The sequence below is a fragment of the Eumetopias jubatus genome, unplaced genomic scaffold (assembly GCF_037043125.1).
Source record: "Eumetopias jubatus isolate StellerSeaLion01/CBP00866 unplaced genomic scaffold, mEumJub1_p1.0 scaffold_10, whole genome shotgun sequence".
In the NCBI taxonomy this organism is placed as follows: Eukaryota; Metazoa; Chordata; class Mammalia; order Carnivora; family Otariidae; genus Eumetopias; species Eumetopias jubatus.
Genome location: NW_028274816.1, coordinates 84,510,766 through 84,529,116, shown reverse-complemented (window position 1 = coordinate 84,529,116; position 18,351 = coordinate 84,510,766). Strand labels below are relative to the sequence as shown.

The 18,351-nt window shown below is 56.7% G+C and overlaps 2 protein-coding genes across 3 annotated transcripts; one reads left to right on the top strand and one right to left on the bottom strand.

The window, feature by feature from the left end:
* The first annotated feature begins 95 nt into the window (after positions 1-95).
* On the top strand, positions 96-4,113 carry SYNGR2 (synaptogyrin 2). The gene is made up of 4 exons (XM_028112681.2): positions 96-250; positions 2,107-2,344; positions 2,756-2,895; positions 2,985-4,113. Exons 1-4 carry the CDS (start codon positions 152-154, stop codon positions 3,180-3,182), a joined length of 675 nt encoding a protein of 224 aa, XP_027968482.1. The 5' UTR covers positions 96-151; the 3' UTR covers positions 3,183-4,113.
* A 1,311-nt stretch (positions 4,114-5,424) lies between these two features.
* Positions 5,425-18,221, bottom strand: TK1 (thymidine kinase 1). 2 transcript variants are annotated; one of them, XM_028112808.2, is made up of 7 exons: positions 18,110-18,221; positions 17,944-17,975; positions 16,628-16,738; positions 13,739-13,832; positions 6,760-6,849; positions 6,357-6,476; positions 5,428-6,260 (listed from the first exon to the last, which is right to left on the bottom strand). In XM_028112808.2, the coding sequence occupies exons 1-7, from the start codon at positions 18,173-18,175 to the stop codon at positions 6,054-6,056; spliced, it is 720 nt and encodes a 239-aa protein (XP_027968609.1). In that variant the 5' UTR covers positions 18,176-18,221; the 3' UTR covers positions 5,428-6,053. The 2 variants fall into 2 exon arrangements, with proteins under 2 accessions (XP_027968608.1, XP_027968609.1); XM_028112807.2 differs by having other exon boundaries at positions 5,425-6,476.
* Between the last annotated feature and the right edge of the window lie 130 nt (positions 18,222-18,351).

The window sequence follows — 18,351 nt, the reverse complement described above, 5'->3', positions numbered from 1 at the left end:
CGGCGGGCCGCACTTTGCCCTCGGTCCCTGGGGCCACTTTGGCCACGCCCCGGGGGGCGGGGCAGGGCCGGGGCAGGGCCGGGGGGGGGGCGGTGGCTCAGTCCTTGGCGGTCCGCGACGGCGGCGGCGGCGGGGCGGTGGCGAAGGCGACATGGAGAGCGGGGCCTACGGCGCGGCCAAGGCGGGCGGCTCCTTCGACCTGCGGCGCTTCCTGACGCAGCCGCAGGTGGTGACGCGAGTCGTGTGCCTGGTGAGCCGGCGGGGACTCCGGGCCCGGGGACCGGATTGGGCCGCCAGGCCCGGGCGGGGAGGGGTTCCCGAGAGTCTGCGAGCGCGACAGGTGGCGGCGGCCGAGGCCGGGAGGGTGCGGCTGGCGCGCGTGGGGCCGGCGAGAGGGCCCGGGCCCCGCCGCCCTCCATGACCAGGGCCCGGTCGGCTCCCACCCACGGGCCCCAGCATCCCCCACCTTCCCCCACCTTCCCCTGGTCCCCGCTGCCCCCCACCGGCCGGCCTCGGGTTGGGGTGGCCCGGAGGCGCCGTGGGGAGCAGGCCTGTCGCCCTGCTGGCGGTAGGAGGAGCTTGGGGCAGCTCCAGGACAGGTGGCCGGCGTCCTGAGACTCCGTGCTGGGGGAATTAGCCAGGAAGGGGCTTTCCCAAGCTGCCTGGGGTACCCGGGCAATATGGCCCCCTGAAACGGCATCTTCCTTCCACTCTGGAGCAGGCCGCGGGTCTGCTTCCCCACCCAAGATCAGGTGCCCCAGGATGTGAGGTAGGGGAGCCCTCCAGCACCAGGTTGGGGGAGGGTTGGGGGGGGGTCACAGCCTCTTGGACAACCAGCTCCCAAAGTTGGACAAGGTGTTAGAGATGGGCAGGCAGAGGGCTGGGACTGAAGTGCCCACGCTGTGCCTTCCTGGGACTGGAGCCTTCTGAGGTGCCCCACTGGCATCCATGCCCCCTCCCTGCCCGATTGTGGGGTCTGTTCCAAGGGGCAGATGCCCCGTGTGTTGGGATGGCTGTGCCAGGAGTGGGGCCTGGCACACTGCTCCCAGCATCCCGGAGTTCAGGCTTCATCTCCAGCTGGGGGTGGGGCTTGTGACTGCTAGCTCCAGAGCCTATTGACAGGGCCTTGTTCGGGCAGGGCAGGGGAGAGGCCTGGGTCCCTCCCAGTGAGAGCCAGGTGTCCAGACTGTCCTGCATCCCTGCATCTGCTGACATGGGGTGGTGGCCTTGAAGTTTAGGGAGGAGATGAGGTGACTTGAGGCTGTTCCCAAGGGCCTGGAGCCCCTCCCAGAGTTCTGGCTGGCACAACCCCTTGCACCCCCAACTAGGACCTGCAGGGTTCTGAGTGCAGAACTGTGTCCGCAGGGCCTGCCGGTCAGACTAGCCTGAGGTGCTCCAGACAGGCACTGCAGACAGGACTCACTTATGGGCAGGAAGCAGACTGGGGTTCCCTCAGAGGGGAGAGTCACGATACCAAAGAGGCCAGTAGTCCTTGTAGGAAGACAGCTGGCCCAACTGGGGAGGCCAGGCTGGAGCAGGAAAGAGTTGGAGGGGGCACCAAGAAGTGGGAGTCTGGGGGCACGGGCTTCTGCTCAGAGCACACTGGCATGCCTTTCCTGAGGGCGGGGGAGCGCGGGAGTTCTCCCTCACCCAGGTGTTCAGGCAGAGGTTGGACACTATAGAGGTGACTGAGGCAGGAGGTGATCTGGGGGTGAGGCTCCAGGCCTGGGTTTCTGTGACTTTGTGGCCCATCTCCTTCTGAACCACGATGACCCCTCCCGGCAGGCAGCTGGGGTGGGGCAGTCCCCTCTCAGGAGATCCCCGTCCATTCCCCGCCGGCCCCCAGTCCAGGAATCCCCAGCCATGCCCCTGCTGATGGCAGCTGTGCTGGTATCTGCTGGTGGCCTGGGAGAGGGGAGTAGAGAGAAGTGGGGAGCCTGCACCAGGAGGCAACTTATCAGCTCACGCCCCAAGTTCAGAAGGGTCCATGGCGCCTGAGCCCCCACAGGGGAACAGCAGCAGTGGGAGAGCCCAGGGTCCCCATCATGTGTGCCCCCCTGGGGGTTGCCTGTCGACCACTCAGCCCTTCCCCACCTGTCCCCTCAGGTCTTTGCCTTGATCGTGTTCTCGTGCATTTTCGGCGAGGGCTACAGCAATACCCACCAGTCCAGACAGAAATACTGCATTTTCAACCACAACGAGGATGCGTGCGGCTATGGCATCGCCATCGGGGTGCTGGCCTTCCTGGCCTCAGCCTTCTTCCTCGTGGTTGATGTCTATTTCCCCCAGATCAGCAACGTCACCGACCGCAAATACCTGGTTATCAGCGACCTGCTCTTCTCAGGTACCTGCTAGCAGCGCCCCCATTCTATTTGGGGAGGTGAATATGAGCAGGCAGTGTTCCCCAAAGCCCTGGGGCTCTGGGATTGCAGGGCCTCAGCAACCTTGGGAGGGGCCAGGAGCAGCCCGGGGTCCGCGGCCCCACTCGATACGCAGGTTTGCACAGCACAGGGATTTCTGTCGGTCTGCCGAAGCCCACCGGCATTGAGTGATGGTCACAGGGCTCTGGAGCCAGGCACCCCGGTCCCCACCCTGGCTTCTGCATCAGTGCCCTTTATACTCCTGGAGGCTTCTGGGAGATCCTTGCCCAGGGCCTCCCCCGCACCCCCACCACCACAGGGAGCCCTTCCTGGGTCCCCGAACAGCCGCTGCCTCCTCCATGGAGCTGACCTTGCCCTCCCGGCCTTCTTCCCAGCTCTCTGGACCTTCCTGTGGTTCGTTGGTTTCTGCTTCCTTACCAGCCAGTGGGCAGCCACCAAGGAGGAAGATGTGCTAGTGGGGGCCGACTCGGCCCGGGCAGCCATCACCTTCAGCTTCTTCTCCATCTTCTCCTGGGTAGGTGGGCCGGGGTGGACAAGGGTTGCAGTATCTTTGGAGAAGGGTGGTGGGAGGCTGACGAACCCAAAACCTGGGGCTCCCTGCAGGGTGTGCTGGCCTCCTTAGCCTACCAGCGCTACAAGGCGGGAGTGGACGACTTCATTCAGAACTATGTAGACCCCACTCCAGACCCCAGCACAGCCTACGCTTCCTACCCTGGTGCATCTGTGGACAACTACCAACAACCGCCCTTCACCCAGAACGCCGAGACCACTGAGGGCTACCAGCCGCCCCCCGTGTACTGAGCCGCAGCGGGGGATGGTAAGGGAGGCAGAGAGGGTGCTCAGGGGGCCTCCCCCCTATCCAGGACTCCTCCCATGAGCCTTGCCTCCTGGAGCTGTGGCCCCCCCTTCCGTCCCGTGCCCATCGGAGCCTCGGCACAGCCTGGAGAGCCACTGCTTCCCCCACCCCAGCTGCTGGTGGGGGCCCCAGCCCGAAGTGCCTCTGCCCCAAGGGCTTCACCCACCACTCCTCAAGGGCATTTTTTAGAAAAGGGTTTTTGGCCAGATGCGTTTTGTTATTGCTTTTAATGATCCCACCCCCACTTGAAATAGCTAGACCTGCTCGACATGCTGTTTTGGGACAAGTGCCTTAGCTTCTCCCCAGCCCAAAGGAGCCAGGCTCGGGTCCAGGCTGTAGTGGCCGCAGTTACTTGGGGTTCTGTGCCAAAGATGAGGCTGCGAGCCTTCCACCTGCTCTGCTGCTGGTGCTGGGCGGGGGCCCCCTTTCCTGCTCACTCAGGTTTGTTTCCCGCCTCCTGGCGCTGTCGTGCCCACAGCCCCCTACCTGCTCTGGGAGCTGGCAGCCCAGTGCTCACCGCTATCCTGTCTGCTCGCTCTTGGACCTGGGGTCCCTACCCTGCGCTTGTGCCTCTGGGCTGGTCCCCTGGCAGCGGTGGTGTGCGGGAGGAGGGGGGGCCCTGGAAGGATGCTTGCCACAGGGGGCACAGGGTAGCACTCCCTTCTCCTTGTTCACACCCCTTGGCAACAGGGAGGGGCTTTGCCTGACCAGAAACGCCCAGCTTTATGTAAATATTCTGCCACTGTTCGGTGTGGGGTGCTCCCACAGCCCCCAGGCTGTGCTGAATGTATTAAGAAGCGTTGCGGGTAAGATGCACAGATCCCTGGTTCTAGTAGACAGATTCCAAGACAGAATAAATGTTTTTCTCGTTCATAATCTCCATTGTCATTCGTTGGGCCTTAGCCTAGGGGTCGAAGAGAAATTCCACTCTGGGGTGCACCCTGGGAGGGGGGTGCTTTATGAACTTGGTTTTGAATAGTCCCGGCAGCCTGCGTCTTTGGTATGCCTAACGCACGCATGCGCACACACTCCCTAGTCTGGGGTCTCATGCCTCACGCTGCCGTCCATCAGCATCTTAAAATAGCAACTGTGCTCAGCTTGTAAACAAGACAGTTTCTCTGGACTGCCTTGCCAGGACCTTGCTGTGCCCTTGCTAGAGTTGGGGTGGGGGCACCAGGGAGCTGCCCCACTAAATGCCCCTTCCCTGGTAACCCTTTCCTTCCCAACCCCTCCTAGCAGAGTGAGGAGTCCCCTGGCGACTCCTAGTCCTCCAATTCTTGCCTGCAGACAGGGGTTAGCACCTCTGGAGCCCATCCTAGGATGGCCCGCTCCGAGGGAGGGAGCCCATCTCTGGCAGGAGGGGCCGGGGCGCCCGAAGCACATTTCCCCTTTTGGAGCAGGGACTGTCGAAGGTGGGCCTGTTGGTTTGAAAATCCTGAGTAGCAACCAATACGGTTCTGTGGCCACCTATGGCTCGGGACCAGTCACCAGCAAGCTGGAGTAGAACAAAGGGGAGAGGCAAGCCAGGGCAGGGAGGCCACCCCAGAACCCTGATCCCATCTGCACCAGTGTGGGGGATGGGGGCTCGCCCTCCCCGGCGGATCCTTGCTTCCATGCAAGCCGCTGACAGCCCATTTTACAAGGTACAGCTGAGCTAGTCTTCTGGGCTCCTGAGCTATCAAGTGTCTATTTCACAAACAAAACCTGACCCCACAGCCCCAGCTGGCAGACCTGACCATAGCCTTGTCTTTCCTCCTGGGCCCCAGGCTCCTCCATCCACCCATTTTGTCCTGAAACCCATCCAGACAGAGAGTAAGCAAATGTTCCTCCTAGGACGCGCTTCATGGGTCGCTTCTCAGTGAAAGTGGTGTGGCTGAGAGACTAGGAGTGCTAGAAGAAGATCTGGAAAGAAAGCCCCACCCGTGTCACATCAGAGCTGTCTACAGTGAGACCCAGGGCATCCCAGGCTGTTAAAGACAAATGTGCTTTCGGGGCACCTGGGTGGCTCAGTTAAGTGTCGGACTTCTGCTCAGGTCATATCTCAGTGCCCCTGGGACCAGGCTCCCCGCTCAGCCGGGGAATCTGCTTGTGCCTCTCCCTCTGCCCCTCCTCCCGCTTGTCTCTCTCTCAAAAACAACATCTTACCAAATAAAAAAAAAAGACAAATGTGCTTTCACCAATCAGTAAATTTTAATATTAGTTACTAATTCACAAGCTACAACAGAATCATAGACCCTAACCCTAGCCACTTCTGCCCCTAACACCCCCCCCCCACACACACACACTTTAAAAGATTAAGTCCCTGGGACCTGAGCCCCAGCAGGGTAAGTGTCTCCCATGTGAGAAAAGCTGCAGTTCTGGAGAAAATGATCACCGGAGTGTAGGAAGCAGGAGGGCATCAGTCCAGCCACCCTTGGGAGCCGGGAGTCAGCCCCAAGCAGAGACAGAAACCTCTGCGTGGGCCGAGGCTCGGTCTGAGCCGGAGGTACCGGCGCACGGACTTCCCAGTGAGAACAGAAACTCAACAGCGAAAGCCACAAGGGGGAAGAGGCCATGGGCCCCGATGTCGCCAGTGTGTGGTTCTGCCCCTCACCCCACAGGCGGGGGTTCGTCACTGCGGTAGCCAGGCCCTGAGCTCACGAGTGGACCAGCAGCCGGCAAGGGAACCAGGAAAGGGGGAAACGGGATGTGCAGACCACCGGCCCAGGACCTGCACCGCGGGAGGCCCAAAGTCCCATCTTCGCCCCACCCCCCACTTCCTCGTGGCGGAAGGCTGCGCGGGGGGCCGGCAGTGGGCGGCCGCGGGACAGGGAGCCTCAGTTGGCGGGGCTGCACTGCCGGATCTGATGGGAAGCAAACAGCTTCCGGGCTCCCGCCGCCTCTCCTGGCTTTCCTGGCACCAGCACCGGGCAGTTCTCCTTGTTTTCCTTGCCGTCCGGGGCGGCGGGCAGACCCGAGGCCTTCTTGAAGTAGCAGAGGCGGCACACGGAGTGGTATTTGTCTGCTCCTCCAATCACCTCGACCTGGCCACGGGACGCAAAGGGCCCGGACTGAGAGGGGGCACAGCGCCTCCGGGCCTCACCCCGCCCCCCGCCCCGGAGCAGGCAGGTGGGGGCTACCTCTTTCTCCGAGCCTAGCCGCTTGGTGTAGGCGGCCTCCCGGAAGCACTCCATGCACACCGCTGTCAGCTTCACCACGCTCTCTGCCAGGGGCACCAGGTTCAGGATGGTCCCGAATGCCTACACTCCCAGGGAAAGACAGCAGGTGAGCACATCTACCTGGCCAGGTGGTTTTTCCTTGGAACCCCTGGATGGACTCCCAGGCAAGCCAGGGAGCTGGGTCTGGCTCATCTGAGTGCCCGGGCTAGGACATGGCCCGGCTCAAAGTGCCCCCAAGTGTCAAGCCCGGGTCATCCAGGTAGCACTGCATTGAGAGAAGAGGCTCACGGGGCTACCACTGTTCTTCCCAGGCCCTTCCCTCCCTCCAGATTCCCCTCTCCAAAGCCTGTATCAGATGCCTCACCTTCCTCTGGAAGGTCCCATCCAGTGCGGCCACAATCACAGTCTTCCCAGCGTTGGCCATAGTCTCGCTGAACTCCACGATGTCTGGGAACTGGAAGGGGGCAGGGGTGTGTGTGGGGGTAACGTCAGTGAGCTTCCACCCAGAGCAGCAGCTTCCGGGAGCCACAGAGACACTGCCACCCATCAGTGTGGAGCAAGAGAACAGGGTGACCCCAGCCCTCTTGCCAGCGCCCAAGGCCAGGAGACCAGTGTCTCTGTGCTCACCCCACTTTGCACGGCCATGCACATCCACAACCGCCCTTGTCCCCTAACCATCGCTGGCTTTCCACACAGAACAGGTGCACTCCAGGCCCGAGCACATCGGACCCCTCGCTAGATGATGCAACCCAGCCGGAGGTGATCTAATACCGCGGTGGCCAAAAGCTCGGGCCAGAGGGCTGCCTGCCTTGAACCGTGCTCTGGTTGGACCCATGACTGTGTGACCTTGGCAAGGACTTAATGTTTCTGAGCCTAAGAAATGGCAAGGAAGGCCCCCGGTGTTGCTCACAGATCCAAGGCACTCAAATAGTGAACAGATGATATGCCCTCTGATTCCTCGAGAGGGGTCGGGGCTCTGCCAGCCAGTTACAGGGTAGGACGACACAGCAGGCCCTGCGTTTACTTGGTAAATCAGCTGTCATGCTACGTGGCCCAGGGTGAGGATGCTACTTCTACAGAGCCTTTGTGAGTTTTCACTGCTCAATCATACTGCTTCCAGTGGACCGCGTTTGTCTATGTGAATTGGTCTTTGGGTTGTGTGAACAGGCACATTCTTGTCTTGGGGCAGTGGGTCTTTCCCCAAGCCGTTCAAGCCTGGCTTGGCCCATTTATTGAGGTGTAAGGTTACGGAGACCTGGACAGTTAGCAAGACAAGGTCCGTGCAGGTGGCTAGGAAAACGAAGAGCAATTCGAGTAGGGTTCAGCAGCAGCCGAGCCCGACTACCCTCCGTAGGGCTGGCCAGGCCCGAGCACAGAAGCACCCCCCACCCCGCCCACCCCAACTCTGGCATGTTCGCACACCCACTGCGGGTCACAGAAATGCAGCTCCCATCCTGCAAGGGGCTCTCGGCCAGTAAATACCCCCCTCCCTAAGTTGTCACAAAGAAAATGGTTTCCAGACGTCACCAAATAATCCCTGGGTGGGAGGCAGGGGCAAAACCGCACAGAGATGAGCATCCCTGTGCCTCACCCACCACATGGAGGCATAATGTCAGGACACTGGTCCTTCCACACCCAGGTTTAGGGGCCTGAGGAGGGTCTTTGCCCCCCCACCCCGCCCACTGCGCCGATGCCGACATTCAACGAGCTCACTTCATCCCCTGGTCACATGCCACCTCCCTGGGAAGGGGTCCCCAGCAGGGGTCCCTGAGGCCTCCAAGATATAGGGACAGCGCTGTGCACAGGGCCAGCACACTGCACAACGCCCACTGGGAAGCTCGTTATTGACATTTTTTTTTGACATTTATTCTTATTGCTGTTAGTTTTTTTTTTTTTTAAGATTTTATTTATTTATTTGACACACAGAGAGAGCGAGTGAGAGAGAGAGAGAGGGAGGGAGAGAGCACAAGCAGGGGGAGCGGCAGGCAGAGGGAGAAGCAGGCTTCCTGCATGAGCAGGGAGCCCGATGTGGGGCTCGATCCCAGGACCCTGGGATCATGGCCTGAGCCGAAGGCAGCGGCTTAACCAACTGAGCCACCCAGGCGCCCCTATTGCTGTTAGTTTTTATGTTATGGGTTGACCTGTGTCCCTTCCCACCCCCCACATTTACGATGAAACCCTAACCCCCAATACCTCAGAACATGACCTCATTTGGAGGTAGGGTCTTCCCAGATGCCACCCCATTAAAGTGAGGTCAGCAGGGTGAGCCCCAATATCATATGACTGGTGTCCTTACAAGAAGGGGGCATTTGGATGGAGACACAGAGGGAGGACGGCCATCCACAAGCCAAGGGGAGAGGACTGGAATGTTCCCCGTCCTGGCCCTCACAAGGAAATGAGCCTGCCCACACCCTGATTTCAGGCTTCCAGCCTCAAGAATTGGGAGAGAATCAATTCCTGCTGTGTAAGCTGCCTGGTCTGTGCTACTCGTTACAGCAGCCCTAGGCAGATAATGCAGGTCATACTTAAAACAGAACTTCAGGGGGGCACCGGGTGGCACAGTGGGTTAAGCCTCCGACTCTTGGTTACGGCTCAGGTCATGATCTCCCGGTCAGGAAATCGAGAACCCCTGGGAGCCCCACATTGGGCTCCATGCTCAGCAGGAACTTGGCTTCCCTCTCCCTCTGACCCCTCCCCCTACTCCCTGCCCCACTCTCTCTCTCTCTCTCTCTCTCTCTCTCAAATAAATAAATAAATAAATTTTAAAAGAAAATAAAATAAATAGGGGTGCCTGGGTGGCTTAGTTGGTTAGGCATCTACCTTCAGCTACCTTCTTGATCCTGGGGTCATGGGACTGAGGCCTGCGTGGGGCTCCCTGCTCAGTGGGGAGCCTGTTTCTCCCTCTGCGGCTCCCCCTGCCTGTGGTCTCTCTTGTGCACTCTCTCTCTCAAATAAATAAATAAAATCTTAAAAAAAAGAAAAAGAAGAGAAATAAAATAAACTAGGACTTCAGGGCACCCAGCTGGCTCAGTCAGAAGAGCATGCAACTCTTGATCTCAGGGTCATGAGTTTGAGCCCCACGTTGGGTATAGAGATTACTTAAAGAAATAAAAACTTTAAAAAATAAAATAAACAAAAATAAAAATAAAATAAAATAGAACGTCCAAGCGCTTAGCAAATTTCGGGTTTTCTTGGTGGACACAAATAGTTACAACATGGGATCCAGGTAGGAAAGTACCAGCAGAGGGTCCTCACTGGTGTCCAGCTGCCCATTCCACACCTCCAGGCGACCAGCAGCGAGCCGCTTCCTAAAGGAGTTTTGATGGAGGGGAAAGAACCCAGAGCAGAGATTAGGAAGCCTCCGAGTGGAGGATCTGCACCTCTGTCATCTTCCTGCCAAGAGCCGCCTGGCTCGTGATCGCGGCCCAGTGACCCCTAGCTCTGCCCCGGCTGGGGGCCTCGCTTCCTGGCAGACACGCCAGCCTCGCAAGGGCAAAGGCCACAAAGGATGGGACAAACTAAAGCATTCGACGGTGGATGGTAAAACACGAAATGAAATGCCACAGAACTCAAAAGCAAACAGGGAAGATGTCGTTACAGCACGTGACAGAGGAGCGCCGGCCACTTCATGTGCACTGGAGGAGAGGAAGACCAAGAGAAAGAGGAGCGGAAGCCCTTCCAAGGCAGTTTACAAAAGGGGCAAGAAATACAAGAAGCCGATAAACATAGAAACAGATGTCAGGCAGCAGGAACGAAAGAGAAATGCAGTGGAACTGGGTATGCGGGCATGTGTGTGTGCACACATGGGCATGCTCCGCCGCCTGCCCTTCACTCCTCTCTCCTGGGGATTTCTGCAAAGGCCCAGCGGTCATGCTGCCGTCTGCACCTGCTGCCCGCTCTCCATCCACGGGGCCGAGCCTGCCTGACCCACTTCCCTCCCACCCAAGACACACCCAGCCAGCCAGCAGCTCACTCCCTGGCTCTCCCGCAGGCCCCTTCCGGACTACCCCACCTTAGCTCTGTCCCCCTGACAGTGCCTTCCCGTCCAGGTGTCTCCACCTGACCTATGACGTCATTCTCTCCCTGGACTAGAATGTGAGCTCATGGGGTGGAGCCTCTGGCTGAATCCCCAACACTGCGGACACAGCTGGCACGGGGCACAAGCCCAGAAAGTACTGATAAATGAATGAATGAAAATGAATGGATGAAGGGGATTGGCCCCTTGACCGGCAATTCCACTTAGCAGATAAATCCCAATACATCAGACAGCAACCCAAAATGTCCATCACAGCCTGTATTATTTCTTTTTACTAGGAATTCTTTTTTTTTTTTTAAGATTTTATTTATTTATTTGACAGGGACAGAGACAGCAAGAGCAGGAACACAAGCAGGGGGAGCGGGAGAGGGAGAAGCAGGCTTCCCGCTGAGCAGGGAGCCCGATGCGGGGTTCGATCCCAGGACCCTGGGATCACGACCTGAGCCGAAGGCAGACGCTTAATGACTGAGCCACCCAGGCGCCCCATCACAGCCTTTAAATGGCACGTGCCGGGGGGCCAGCATACGTACGACAGGATACATTTGTAAGCATTCGTAAGACTGGCTACATCCTTGCAGACGGGAACATTTGCTGACACGGGTAAATAGCCACACAGCATGATAGGAGCCCCCTCTCTTTAAAAATGTATGCCTAAGGGCGCCTGGGTGGCTCAGTCATTAAGCGTCTGCCTTTGGCTCAGGTCGTGATCCCAGGGTCCTGGGATCGAGCCCCGCATCGGGCTCCCTGCTCAGCGGGAAGCCTGCTTCTCCCTCTCCCACTCCCCCTGCTTGTGTTCCCTCTCTCGCTCTCTGTCAAATAAATAAATAAAACCTTTAAAAAATAATAATCATGAAAAAATAAAAATGTACGCCTATAAAGACTAGACTGATGTAGAACCAACATGTAATGGGTTTTTTATTCGTTTTTCTGGGTTGTGAAAAGACAAGAGCTGCCCCAGCTGCAGGGGCTAGCCTGGCACTCACAGCTGGGCCCTGGTGTTATCACGTGGCACGTAATTAATTTTACAGAGCATAAGCATCAGGCAAGGCCACTCCATGAGCGCAACGGGTAGTCCTGTCTGGGCACAGACTATAAGGGACCACAATGCTCCCCTGTCCTGGTCAACACGAGTGACCATTGCTGCTTTACCACCTCGGCTTCAGCCTCCTGGTCCCCCCTCCCTAGAGAGCAGCTTTAGGATGCCGGTCAGGGTCACCCCCCTTCCTGAGGGCACTGGATCAAGAGCTAAGTCAACCTCCTAAAACCCTCCCTCGAATGAGCCCCACAGGCCCCAATCCTAATAAGCAAGCCCTCTCCACGCCCTCAGTGAGACAACCCCGGGTCTCACAGTATGGGTTCTCCCTGCAGCAATGACTAACCACTCACCAAACACACACACAAAAGAATTTCAGGGCATAGAGGTGGAGTAAAATACAGTAAAGGGGACCATGCGCCCAAATTCCAATGGTCAGAGGGGAAGCAGAAGCGACGCCTGCAACTTCTAGAGATAGGCCACCCCGCACCAGGGACCCTCCACGTTTTCCCGATTCCGTTCTCCGGATGCGCCTGCCCAGGGCCATCTGAGAAGCTGTGTCGCCAGGCCTCCCCACCACTGACTCAGAATAAAGTTCTAGCGTTTTCAGGTACTGAAACCTTGGGCTTGTTTGTTACAGCAGCTCACATCACCCTCATGACAGTCCCGGGCAGAGGTGAAGGCACCCATACTGCTCCCGAGAGCTGAAGTGAGCCCCATGAGGAGGGAGTTATACTTCATTCATTAGATGCACTCGCAGCAACAAAACACTCCGAAACCCAGAAGGGAAACCAAAACCACAAAGGACAACCCACAGACTCAGCCAGAGTACACTCCTGAAGAAAGGAAAAGACTGAGCCAGAAAGGCCTATAACACAAGATTTCCAGAAAGACAAGGGAAAGAACAGCAACAGTTAAAACAAACAGTACATCCATAAACAGAAACAAGGATATGTGAATTAGAGCGGGAGTTACATGAAAAGAACTAACCAAAATCCCAAATAAAAAATAGTCTCTGAAACCACACACACTCTGGGAGATGTTCCCAGGACACCGGCTGGAGGAGGGAGGGGGGAGATTTGGAGTGATAATGGCATCTCCCCTCCAGGCACAAAGGTACTAGCCCTCAAATGTGAAAAGCACACCAGACACCAAACTAAGCACAAAACCTCCCAGGACACACTCTTCCGAGAGCAAACCCATCACCCAGTCACCTGCTCAGGAAGGCCGCCAAAGACTGAGGGCAGCCTCCTCCTTAGCGGCAGGAAGGGATGCTGCTTTCCCAAAGCCACAGGGAAAAACCATCATCAAGCTACCCCTTCTGCCACTCTGCTTAACATACAGAACAAAATAAAGACATTTTCCTACCAAGACTCAGAAAGCTTCCCACCAAAACGTCCTGAGCTGTAAGAACTACTAAAGGATGTACTTTGCAAGAGGAGAAACAAATCCATAACGAACAAGGCAGAAGCAACAGTGAGGCAAACAGAACATTGCTTACATACCAGCATTGAGAAACTGACTTGAATTCATGACCCCGAGATCAGGAATCATATGCTCTACAGACTGAGCCGGCCAGGCACCCCAAGAAACTTAATTTTTGTTGTTGTTGTTGTTCACTGTAAATATATATATATATATATATATTTTTTTTTTTTAACCCCCCCTTAGGGGCGGAAGAGAGGGAAAGAATCTTAAGCAGTCTCCACACTCAGCACAGCCCAACATAGGGCTCGATCTCATAACCCTGAGATCATGGCCTGAGCCAAAATCAAGAGTCAGAGGCTCAAATGTTAAGCCACCTAGGCACCCCGACCCCCTCGCCTTTTTTATTATATATGTTTTTTTAAGAAGGTAAAATAAATCCCTTAAAACATGAAAAGCAGAGGCGCCTGGGGGGCTCAGTCATTAAGCATCTGCCTTTGGCTCAGGTCATGATCCCGGGGTCCTGGGATGGAGCCCCGCCTCGGGCTCCCTGCTCAGCGGGGAGCCTGCTTCTCCCTCTCCCACTCACTCTGCTTGTGTTCCCTCCCTCGCTGTGTCTCTCTGTGAAATAAATAAAATCTTTTAAAAAAATAAAATAAAATAAAATCTTAAAAAAAAAACATGGAAAACAGTACAGGGAATCCAAAGGGTATTCAGACACCAGTTGGAGCAAGTTAACGTCGGTTACTAAAAGATCAGAGATAGAACAAAATACCTTCCAAACCAGCAGAGGAGAAAGGAGCACAGACCGGGAGATCGTAGGCAGAACGCCAGGACAAGCCAACTTACAAACTGCCCTTCGTCGATGCCTATGACAGCCACACCCAGGGCCTCCTGGGCCACGTCCCGGAGCAGGCAGGCTGGTAGTGCCTCCATGGTGTTCCTGGGGAGAGAAATCCAGTGCATGAACAAGGCAAGGGAGCGGAAACCTGGACGCAGGGGCCAGGGGCCAGCTCCCGTGACAACCCTACCCTCAAAGCACACTGCACTGCTGGGCTGGAGCTTGAAGTTAGTGCCTGTGGGATGCATTTGGGGAGAATAAAGGCCCATGTTCAGAAAAACAGTCATTCAACACAAGTTATTTCCCTTGATGTGCTAGACTAGAAATTGGCAATGCGTGATACAAAGCTTAACGGAGACTCAAAGGCCCCGCTTCTGTTCAGTGTGGGCCAGGGCAGGAGAAATGCTTTAATTTCTTTTTAAAATGAGAAAAAGAACACACATAATAACTACAACACAGGCTGCATTCTAGCTGTCTTTCTATCAATGCCGTCATAAAATATTATTTTTTACTTCTTTCTTTTTATGGAGAAAAGGGCCCACGCAAAGCAAAAGTGCCCCGGAAAGTCCGCCGTGGTCCTGGGCAGCGCATGAGCACCAGACTCAGCCCTGTGTGTCCCAGCAGAGATAAGCCTGGGACTCCAGCCAACAGGGCCAGAGAAGAACCAATCCATTTGGCTCGTCTGGCTGATCGAAGGATTTCGCCCCGATCACAGAGCTATTAACTGGCAGAGCCAAGACTCAAATCTAAGGTCATACTGTTGCCCTGTGTGCCCAATGGGGAGAATCGTATCCAGAAGAGTTTGAATGCCAAAGGCGTGTGTGGGAAGCTTCCACCCCAACCCGCCCCCACACCCAGGGCCATTTCTGAAGAGGGACCCTATTCTCTGTCCTCTGTCTTTTTAAGCAGGGTCTGTTTTTCTACAATGTGTTCTTTTTTCTGTGTTCATTTTTCCCACTCCTCAACTAGCCTTCTGAGGGGCTGGTACTTCCTTTTTTTTTTTTTTAAGATTTTATTTATTTATTTGAAAGAGGGAGCACACGATTGGGGGGGAGGGGCAGAGGGAGAAGCAGACTCCCTGCTCCCCAGGACCCTGGGATCATGACCTGAGCTGAAGGCAGCTGAAGGCAGATGCTTCACCAACTGAGCCCCCACGTGCCCCCGGGGGCTGGGACTTTCTGAAGGCTCAACAGCCTGTAGCTGTTTTGTTTTGTTTTTTTAAAGACTTTGTCAGAGAGAGAGAGAGAGAGAGAGAGAGAACACAAGCAGGGGGAGTGCAAGACAGAGAAGCAGGCTCTCCACTGAGCAGGGAGCCTGACGCGGGGCTCGATCCAAGACCCTGGGATCATGACCTGAGCCGAAGGCAGACACTTAACGACTGAGCCACCCAGGCGCCCCCTGTAGCTGTATTTAGAAAAATAAAATACTTTACAACCCCTGCACAGTTATTATCTTGCTATAATTCTACTCAAAGATCTGGGAAGAGCATGAGATGGTATTGCCTGAATTTTAAATTCCCCCTTCCCTCCCTAAATAGAGAAAACCACAGGGTGGGCAAGGGCAGTGTCTCTGGAGCCCTGTCGCTCCCGCCAAGGGCTCAGTCACAGCCGCGGTCCGTCCCAGGCTCCGTAGCCCGAGTTGGGAGAGCATCTGTGCCGCGCTGGGCAGAGCTCAGATGGGCCCCTGCCCTCCTGACTTCTCCTCCCGGCACGGTGCTGCCCCTTCTGCTCTCATTGTCCTCCCTGGATGCACCCCCATGCAGTGCAGCAGCAGAGGCAGACACCATGTTTCTGGGGAGAAGCAAACTGGACCACATAAATGACCAGCATCAGACAGCACGGCCGGAAGCACCCGTCACTCAAATCCTGACGCTTAGCTCCGAGTCCCAGGCACTGTCCACCCCACCACCCGCCTGGCTTCAGAAACCCCATGCTCCCAGCCCGAGGCCACACACTGGGCCGTTCTGCGGTTCCGAGGCTCCATGCACAGCACGGCTTTGCCGCTGCGGGCTCAGGTGGACAAGTCCCAAGGACAGAGATCATGTCCCAGGCTCAGAAATCTCAGGCCCCAATCTGTAGCCAGGGAACAGGGAAGAGGCAAACTAAATTTAAGCCTCCCTCCCCACCTCAGATGGCAAAGGGAAATGTCCGCAGGATGCAGGCAGATAAACATAAAAACCGGGATGCCTGAAGGACGCATGATGACCAAGAGTGAGCTGAGGCTAAGACAACTACAAAGTTAAATGAAAAGCAACCTGCAGGCTCAACAAAACCAGTTTGCAACCACATGGATGTAAGCACAGCACTGCTGACAATTGGGGCAGTATCGCTATTTGTCATGGGGCTGTCCTGTGCATTGTGGGATGTTCAGCAGCAGCCCAATGCCCCTCCCCCACTCCAGTTGTGAGAACAAAAAATGTCCCCAGACATTGCCAAATGCACTCTGGGGGAGGGGGCGTGAAATTGCCCCTGGTTAAGAACACTGAGCTAGAATTCTGTGAAAGGCCAAGTCCTAAGATCCCTTGCCAAGCGACTTTGAAAGTTTGCTGAGTTCCAATATTTCAGTGTCGGGCATCAGCATTTTTTTTTAATATTTTATTTATTTGAGAGAGAGACACACAGCAAGAGAGGGAACACAAGCAGGAGGAGTGGGAGAGGGAGAAGCAGGCTTCCCGCTGAGCAGGGAGCCCGAGGCGGGGCTCGATCCCAGGACCCTGGGACCGTGACCTGAGCCGAAGGCAGACGCTTAACGACTGAGCCACCCAGGTGCCCCAGGCATCGGCATCACTAACCATTCCTGCTAAAGACAGCTCTTACAGTATGTTCTAGGCCCTTGGGAATTTTCACCAGGTTTCCAGGAGAGGTCTTGTGACAGGACAGAAGAGAGCAGGGACTCACCGGTCATGCGTGGAGAAGCTGCTGCTGTACCGAGTATCTTTGGCATACTTGATCACCAAGCACTTGTACTGGGCAATCTGGAAGCGACGGACCCGTCTCATCAGCTCAGTACTGCAAGAGCAGAGCACTTCGTGAGGCCCACGGTGTAAAGAGCGGGCAAGGAAGACCCCCTCGGCACAAGCAGGGCACCCCACCACCTTCTAGGGGTCTACAGCCTGAGACCCACCAATGGACAGAAAGACCAGCGAGGACAGAGGGCCCATGCTCTGGGAGTTCAGCCTAGGCCTGAGAGGGATGCCAAAAACGAGAGCTTTAAGTCACTAGAGAGCCTGGGAATAATGGAATGACAAAGGTGTGCTGGGCCGGGAAGTGTTCTCCTTGGGGAGGGCAGCAAGGAATGACCCCCAGGTGGTCCAGGGATGGGATGAAGGAATAAGTATCGCAGGGATCTGGTGGGGTGGGCAGAGGCAAAGGCCCCAGATGGCATTCCAAAGTAGTCTCATCCCGGGCGCCTGGGTGGCTCAGGTGGTTAAGTGACTGCCTTCGGCTCAGGTCGTGATCCTGGAGTCCCTGGATCAAGTCGCGCATCAGGCTCCCTGCTCGGCAGGGAGTCTGTTTCTCCCTCTGACCCTCCCCCCATCTCATGTGCTTTCTCTCTCTCTCTCTCTCTCAAATAAATAAATAAAATCTTAAAAAAAAAAAAAGTAGTCTCATCCCAGAGGCCCTCACATAGTCTAAATTGACTTCACTAAACCTTTTTGTGCAAGAGAAAAAGCACTTTGCCTCTGGGTCTCAGAGCCCACCTTATTAGCCTCACCACGGAGGGCAACAGGTTTGCACTGGAGTGATCCCCCAGGGCGGAGGGCGTTACTTCGGGGGCTCACCAGCCCTGCCTAGGTCAGATGATGGTCCTGTCACATCAGGGGAGCAAAGGGTGCCCTGGTCTGACTCCTTAGTGTGTAAAGTACCAGAGGAAACAATCACACCGGAAGGAGGGATGCCCACACTGTAGGGTGCACAGGCTTTAGTGACAAGCTAAACCCTCAGCAGCCGTATCCAGCCGCAGGAAGGAGCGGTGGCGAACGACCCTAATGGAAGGGTCTGAGCTGGGCGGGCAGTGAAGGAGCGCCTGCTCCAGGACCAGATCCCAGGCAGGAGCGGCATCCCGGGCGGGAACACGCCGTCCGGCAGTGGGGGCTGTCCTGGAGGTGCTGTCTGAGAGGGGCGGCAGGCGGGGCGCCAGGGGAGGAGGAGGGGCCCCCCGGAGGGTGGGGATGGGGGAGGAGGTGGGCCCCGCGAGGCCATGACTTACTTACCTTTTTCCTGAGAACATGGGTCCTAGAATCACCTAGGAGAGAAGGCGAGGTCACTTCGGGGCCCGCTGCGCACGGACACCCGGCCATGGCCCCAACCACAACCCCGACCCCGCTCCCGCTCCCGCTCCCACTCCCGAGGGCTGGAAGCCAGTCCCCGCGCCGGCACCTGAATCTGCCCCCGGGTCTTGCTGGGGGAGCCGGGCAGCACGTTGGGCAGGTTGATGCAGCTCATGGCGCCTCCAGGAAGCGTGCACCTCAGGGACTCTCCGGTGCCACCGCCCAGCCACCAGGCGCCGGTTCCCGCGCGGTCCGCATTTATACCCAGCGCACTGACCAATCGGAAGCCGGCGCTGGCGTCCCGGAGCCAATCAGCGCGCGGCCGCGGACTGGCGGGAGATTTGGCCGCAG

Bases quoted from the DNA above. Each gene is read 5' to 3' on its own strand.
- SYNGR2 (XM_028112681.2), top strand. From the start codon at position 152: ATGGAGAGCGGGGCCTACGGCGCGGCCAAGGCGGGCGGCTCCTTCGAC. The intron at 2,345-2,755 runs GTACCTGCTAGC...CCTTCTTCCCAG, and splicing joins CAGCGACCTGCTCTTCTCAG to CTCTCTGGACCTTCCTGTGG. The intron at 2,896-2,984 runs GTAGGTGGGCCG...GGCTCCCTGCAG, and splicing joins TCTTCTCCATCTTCTCCTGG to GGTGTGCTGGCCTCCTTAGC.
- TK1 (XM_028112807.2), bottom strand. From the start codon at position 18,175: ATGAGCTGCATCAACCTGCCCAACGTGCTGCCCGGCTCCCCCAGCAAG. The intron at 13,833-16,627 runs GTGAGTCCCTGC...TTCTCTCCCCAG, and splicing joins AGCTTCTCCACGCATGACCG to GAACACCATGGAGGCACTAC. The intron at 6,850-13,738 runs GTAAGTTGGCTT...GCCCCCTTCCAG, and splicing joins GCATCGACGAAGGGCAGTTT to TTCCCAGACATCGTGGAGTT.